General features: G+C 38.0%; 1 protein-coding gene across 1 annotated transcript; it reads left to right on the forward strand.

The window, feature by feature from the left end:
* On the forward strand, positions 1–5,925 carry trhra (thyrotropin-releasing hormone receptor a). The gene is made up of 2 exons (XM_048153979.1): positions 1–1,838; positions 3,962–5,925. The coding sequence occupies exons 1-2, from the start codon at positions 1,041–1,043 to the stop codon at positions 4,391–4,393; spliced, it is 1,230 nt and encodes a 409-aa protein (XP_048009936.1). The 5' UTR covers positions 1–1,040; the 3' UTR covers positions 4,394–5,925.
* The last annotated feature ends 1,766 nt before the right edge of the window (positions 5,926–7,691 follow it).

Below are 7,691 nucleotides of genomic sequence, written 5' to 3' on the forward strand. Positions count from 1 at the left end.
AACAATCCAATCAATTCCTGATGGACAAAGTCAAGTCCCACCCTACATTTTTTCTTTTTCGAAAAGCCTTTTCACTCTGATATACATCACTATAGGGAAGAAAAGACTAGTGCGGCTTCTGTTTCATGTGGACTTGAATGTTCCAAAGCTAAAAGGTCTGCACAGATAAAGCTGTAGCTTTTTTCCCACTTCCTCAAAAATGATTTCATTTGAGTCACAGTGATTTTCTCTCATCATAAATACACAGAAAACTGTTAAGCCCTTTAAGACCTGTGCATCCTCAATAGACTCAGTTAAGTGCCAATAATGGCTCTCCTCTGGGTGTAAACCTCCTGCATTCTACAGATGAAAAATCAAACTTGGCCAACCTTCCTGGGCTTGGATCAATCTGTATCCTTATCATAACCCTTGTAACAAACAGCCTAAAAGCAAGCACTATCAGTTCTGATATAAACATATATAACCAAAGCAAACTGACGTTTAAACAAACACCATATTGCAGAGCAACATTGTAATTAGAACGTGAAATGGACCTATATTTAGTTTTTTTTTTTCTTTTTTTTTTTTCAGTTTTGGCGAGAAACCTATAATTGAACAGACACTTCCTCTCTCGCTTTCTGCGGCATTACGCACTGCACAACCTGCCCTTACTGACGCTCTCGGTCTCGTATTAGGGTTACAGGGGTCTTAGACCATATCAGCCTGTTCAGCCCTGGGCGGTGCAACACCTCTGTCAGCTCTCTGCAGTTATGCACACCAGGGAAAGGATTTTTATATATCACACAAATTATCACGGACACATTCTTGGCTTCGCACCAAACGAAAACGCGTTCATTTTCATCTCTGAGATCTAAAGTCTGCTGTGAGCGGGAGCGTTTTTTTTTTTTTTTTTCTCCAGAAGGACATTTAAAACGGCAAAAAAAAAATTAACTTTAAGGAATTTGCTTTCTCTGGAATAGTTAAATATGACCTTTTTGCGCGCGTCCTGGAGAGCTGAAAAGTGATTTTTGCGCAAAAAAGGAAACAAATCGAAGTAGAGCATGGATAACGGCACTATATTAAAATTAAACGGCACTATCTTCAAATTAAACAACAACACTACTTCGTTATGGACTGATTATAGTGTCGAATACAAGGTCGCGAGCATCTTATTAGTGATTCTTATTTGTGGAGTTGGAATTGTTGGCAATATTATGGTCATTCTTGTGGTTTTAACGACCAAGCACATGCGTACCCCAACTAACTGTTACTTGGTGAGCCTGGCAGTTGCAGACCTTATGGTCCTAACGGCAGCAGGGCTGCCCAACATCACCGAGAGTCTGTTCGGTGGCCATTGGGTGTACGGATACGCCGGGTGCCTCTCCATAACTTACTTTCAGTACCTGGGCATCAACGCATCATCCTGCTCCATCACAGCCTTCACCATTGAACGCTACATCGCCATTTGCCACCCGATAAAAGCGCAGTTTATGTGCACCCTCTCCAGAGCCAAGAAGATCATTGTTTTCGTTTGGGTTTTAACTTCCCTCTATTGCGTTATGTGGTTTTATCTTTCCGACACGACAGAGATCGTTTTTGACAACGCTGTCCTCGTTACATGCGCCTACAAAGTATCCAGAAACCTGTATTTGCCAATATATTTCACAGACTATGCGGTGTTCTACGTTATCCCGCTTTTGCTGGCCACTGTTTTATATGGATTGATCGCAAGAATTCTTTTCCTCAACCCACTGCCGTCGGATCCCAAGGAAAGTCGAAGAAACTGGAAGAAGGAGTCATCCGTGCATGGGAACTCCAGGAGTTCCTCCAGCAGCACGACTGCTGCTTCTCGCAGACAGGTAAAGTGTTGATTTCATTCGGTTTATTTTACTCAGAATTGAGTTTTCTCCTGTGCGTAATTGTGCGCATGGGGAGCCAGCGGTAAGTTCTATAGCAGCATTCACTGGTTTGGAATGTGAATCGGAGTTTAATAATTCTGGTTCCAATTCCTCTAATCGGTTTATTGACTGTTTCATTTACAGTAGTTTACTTTCCATTTACGATAGATTACGACGATATGAATGAATAAATAAATGCATTTCTTATTGCATTTAGTGCAACAACAAACCGGAAATAAATTAATTCTTGCAATGCATTTTTTCAAATACTTTTTAATGACTTTTCAAAGACGTTTTAGCACTTAAGTAATTTTGCGTCTAGTGATCGGAATTCTATATTTTTGATTCGCTAAAAAATCTCATTCGACTCATTAGATTCATTTGGTAATAAAACTGCTCTGGTCGCGATGTATGTTTTAAAAGAACCGAATCATTAGAGTCATTCTTTCGAGATTCAGAATACATTGGTCATACTTGATTCGCATTAAAAAACGGTTCAAAAGAGTATTTTTTTTTTAGGGAACTGGACTATGCTAGTTGCGCGGTATATTCGGTAGCGATGTTGCGGTAGTGCAGGAAACGTTCGTGATCCCCATCCAGAACACAGGCGTTTGCTATTTGAGAAATGTGATGTAGGCTATTGTGACGGCTCACATAGCCTCGAGCAGGTAAGGGTCTAAATGCATAGTGAAGGCAGACGCCATCTGATGAACTCGGAGCGACTGCACTTGCGTTGTTTTTGTCTTGCCCTAGGGCTCTTTGACTGCCCGTTTGTCCAACATGGTGAGAAAACATAGGCCTACCTCTCATGACCTTTATAAAATCAGTCGAAGTTACGAATTTGCTCTAGCTCTACAGTTGTGTGTTCCATGAATGAACCGTGACGTGTTATGGTGTGTTAACACATTTGGCAACAATCTGGCAAACAATACAACAGCTGTACCGTGATAATCATGTTTACACTGTTGCAGAAGGCTAAGATTGAGTGAGAAATTAAAATGAGTACGTTGATACCACTTTAATTAGAAAATAGGTATACTGTTACCGTGTCACCCATTTTCACAGACATTCACACATTGTTTAGTTTATTGAAAAGAGTATTAAAGGAGTAGTTCACGTTCAAATTAAAATTTCCTGATAATTTACTCACCCCCATGTCATCCAAGATGTCCATGTCCTTCTTTCTTCAGTCGAAAAGAAATTAAGGTTTTTGATGAAAACATTCCAGGATTTTTCTCCAAATAGTGGACTTCAATGGACCCCAAACGGATGAAGGTCAAAATTACAGTTTTATTGCAGCTTCAAAGCGTTTTACACAATCCCAGATGAGAAATAAGGGTCTTATCTGGAGAAACCATTGCTCATTTTCTAAAAAAATAAAAAATGATATACATTTTAACCATAAATGCTCATCTTGAACTAGCGCTCTTCTTCTTCTTCTTCTCTCTATTAGAATTCCAGCAGTGTAGACGCTGCTAAGTGTATTACTGCCCTCCACAGGTCAAAGTTTGAACTAGTTGTTATATACTTGCATATTGTATATGACAATTCAGTTCAAACTTTAGTTCAAACTAGTTCAAAGCTAGTTCAAGATGAGCATTTATGGTTAAAACGTATACAGTTTTTCATTTTTTTTTTTTAGAAAATGAGCGATGGTTTCTCTAGATAAGACCCTTATTTCTCATCTGGGATCATGTAAAACGCTTTGAAGCTGCAATTAAAATGTAATTTTGACCAACCGTTTGGGGTCCATTGAAGTCCACTATATGGAGAAAAATCCTGGAATGTTTTCCTCAAAAACCTTAATTTCTTTTCAACTGAAGAAAGAAGGACATGGACATCTTGGTTGACATGCGGGTGAGTAAATTATCAGGAAATTTTAATTTGAAAGTGAACTAATCCTTTAATGGTGCACAGTAAATGCTAAACCCATATTTCACAAACACTGTTGAGACTTATAATTATGTTGATCTGTTTAAATGAGAATGAGACTGAAGACAATTTTTGTTGTAAAAAAATGCAATTATGAGGGATCAGAGAGTTACATACATAACTGAAAACGTCTGTCATGTTCTCTGCTGTAGGTGACAAAGATGCTGGCAGTGGTGGTGATTCTCTTCGCCGTGCTGTGGATGCCCTATCGGACGCTGGTGGTGGTCAACTCCTTCCTCAAGGAAGCCTATCTGGACACCTGGTTCCTTCTGTTCTGCCGTCTCTGCATCTACATGAACAGCGCCATCAACCCGATCATCTACAATGCCATGTCGCAGAAGTTCCGCGCCGCCTTCCAAAAACTGTGCCATTGCAGGCCCCAGCGCTCCGAGAAGCCCCCCACGTACAGCGTGGCCCTCACGTACAGCGTCATCAAGGAGACCTCCAATGGAGAAAGCCCAGACCACTACACCACAGAGCTAGACGACATCCGCGGAGCCGCCGAAGAGCTCCTGCCTGAGAGGAAAAGGTTGTCATTTAAAGAGTCCTCACTAGCTTCTAAAGGCACATTGGCTAGCGCTTAGCTCCTTGATGGTATGTGTTGATTAGGTTGCTTAGTTTGCAGTTTCACAGTGCCTCAGAGTGCCCTATATTGGAGTTGGCGCCACATGAATTTTGACAATCACAGAATTTAATTTGCAGATTTGAAACAAAGCAGATTTATTCATAACTTTCTAAACTAGACTAGTATGTTGGCTGAAGACCAAAATAGGCCTTTTCCAGTCCTGTGCAGGTGGGGTAATGAATGGTTGAATGATTGAACATGACAGGTGATGGTAGATTTGGAGGTGATTGAGTGTGTGAGCTCAGGGGGGAATTCTCTGGTACTTCCACTCAGAAGATTTGTACCACTGTGGACTCAAAGCACTAGCACTGTGGTCACCGTGGTAAGAGCCACATGCATCACTGCTAAATCATCACTCTGGAAAACTAGTTCCAGGAACATTTGTCACGTTGATACTCACACTGCGCTCTGAAAAAATTGGACAGTTGATTACTTCTCGGCTTACATTTGTTTCAATTGTAAGCTCAATTTTACAATTGTAGGCTCAAATGTATCCTGCCCAATCTTTTGCAAAGGAGTATAAAATTACCCGATTGTGAGTCTCAAATCAGCATTTTACACCGAGAACCCTAATAGTAGATTTAAAGGTGTTGCAGTATCAAGTCCTTAAAGGGATAGTTCACCCAAAAATGTCTTTCTTCTGTTGAATGCAAGAAAAGATATTTTAAAGAATGTGGGTAACCAGACAGTTGATGGCACCCAATGATTTCCATAGTAGGGAGAAAAAAAAGTACTATGGACTATGGAACATTCTTTAAAATTTCTTCTTTTGTGTTCAACAGAAGAAAGAAATTCATACAGGTTTGGAACAACATGAGTGTGAGTGAATGATGACAAAATGTTCATTTTTGGGTGAACTATCCCTATAACTTTAGCATTTCAGTAAGTCACGATTGACACCCACTTCCCACATTTATCAGTCTAAAACCCGAGTTAACATGTCTGTTGCTTTTGTCACATATATTGTGAATAGCACCATCAGCTGAGGCTGTTTTCTCACGGTGGCATTGATTTCCTAGCAGAGCTCAAATTTGCAGAAGGTACACTGCAAAATTATGGAGGAGATCATTTGTGATTTTGGATGTTTATATCTATCATTTGCATCTTTGTAGAAGGGAAGGTGATTTAACAATTATTCTATGCTGTAAATACCTGGTTTTAATATCTGATTCCTTGAAAAAAAAAAAAAACATGTTTCAGCTCTCTCTCTGTAGTTTTCAGTAGTTGGTTGCTGTAAAATACCTGCGTGAACATGGATTGTAATGTGACACTTTAACCTATCACAACTCAAATGTTTTTGTTTTTTTCTTCTCATAATCAGTGAACACTTTAGAGGATGAAATGTACTGCTGTTTTGATGTAAGCAAAAAAATGTGTATGGTAGTAACATGTTTTGTTTAAATTGCCTTTCTTGGTGTTTTAAAACATGTTTTGTATTTGTATTTTGTACATTTGTTGTTTAAAATAAAGTGATAGATATTTGGGAAATTCCTTTTTGCCTAGTTTAATTTGTATGGTTTAAAATCCTCTAAATGTGATTAAACACTCGGATAGTATGCTAATGCAGAAGCTGCCATGTATGAGAATCTATTTCAGTAAATATTTCTACAATAATCCAGCAACATAAAATCCAATCAAACAGATTTCAGCTCATTTCCTTTAAATCATCCCCTGGATATTGGTTTTTGTCACAGATTACGCAGTGATGGAAAAAAAAAAAACAGGCTGTAAAGCTGTAAAGTTGTTTATGTTTGAGTGTCCTGCAGGTCGAAACTCCTTTTAGGCCCATTCCATTGCAGAAGCAGTCCTGACTCTTACTAAGCTATCAAGCTCATGGAGCCCCTGACGCAGGACAGATGCTCAGCCAGAAGATGGATGTAGAAGCTCTAGAGGAAGAGCCTGGACAGACATTTATTACTGTTCCCACCTGCCCTCCAATTACAATGAATTATTGCTACATATAGAGAAGTGGGTAATCAATAAAGTAATTTATGAGGGGCAATAAATTAAAGAGCATTAACAAACGTTAAAATTATTGCTGAAAGTGATCATGTGAGCATGGCGTTGCATCTATGACAAAAGCTTTTAATTTTATGAAAACTCTGGTAGTTATACACATTCATGTCATTCTAAACGAAACCATATTTCTATTCTATTGTATTATATTCAGTAATTTTCTTACTACTTTAAATTATTTTAAAAGTCATTTTCTTACTACTATTTTCTTTAGTATATTTTTCTTGTTTTCCAGTATCTAATTATTCTTAAATCAAGAGATGCAAAATGACATGAGATGTTAGTTCTTGTTTATGCTTCAAACAAGAAAAAAATATCTGCTAATGGACAAAGAAAAATAAACTTTCCCTTTAAATTAAGTATTTTCTTACCACACATAATATTTATTTTCTTGTTTTAAGCATAAACCTCGCTTAAAGGATTAGTCCACTTTTAAATACACTTTTCCTGATAAATTTACTCACCCCCATGTCATCCAAGATGTTCATGTCTTTCTTTCATCAGTCGAAAAGAAATAAAGGTTTTTGAGGAAAACATTCCAGGATTATTCTCCTTACAGTGGATTTCAATGGCTACCAACACGTTGAAGGTCAAAATTACAGTTTCAGTGCAGCTTCAAGGGCTTTAAACGATACCAGATGAGTAATAAGGGTCTTATCTAGCGAATCGATCGGTCATTTTCGAAAAAAATACAACCGTTTATGCTTTATAAACAAAATATCGCCTTGAACGTACTTTCCGCTTCCGCATTCTTCATAACGCTTACGCTGAATGTTCTACGCCTTCCCTATTCTACTTACGGAAAAAAACTAAACTGGCGCCGCGTTCGTTCTGTAAGTAGAATAGGGAAGGCGTAGAACATTTCTCAGAAAACAAGACTGTCCTTTTGGAACTCAAGTAAATTAATCTTGATTGAAGAATCTATATCTGTACTATAAAATAAAACAAAAATATTGAGTAAGAATTTTACTTTTGATGTGTTATGAAGTTATGAAACAGTTATGAAATGTATAGCAGGGATCAATCTATATAAAGCATCAATTTCATATATCCAGTCCTGGGTGTCACATAAATCATTATTAACAACTGAGCACCAATAATAATTGATGAAGACTGGAGTAATGATGCTGAAAATTCAGCTTTACATCACAGGAATAAATTACTTTTTAAAATATATTGGTAACACTTTAGATTAGGGAACGCATATTCACTATTATCTTATTAGCATGAATTTAGCATAT

This window comes from Megalobrama amblycephala, linkage group LG13 (genome assembly GCF_018812025.1).
Source record: "Megalobrama amblycephala isolate DHTTF-2021 linkage group LG13, ASM1881202v1, whole genome shotgun sequence".
NCBI classification, from domain to species: domain Eukaryota; kingdom Metazoa; phylum Chordata; class Actinopteri; order Cypriniformes; family Xenocyprididae; genus Megalobrama; species Megalobrama amblycephala.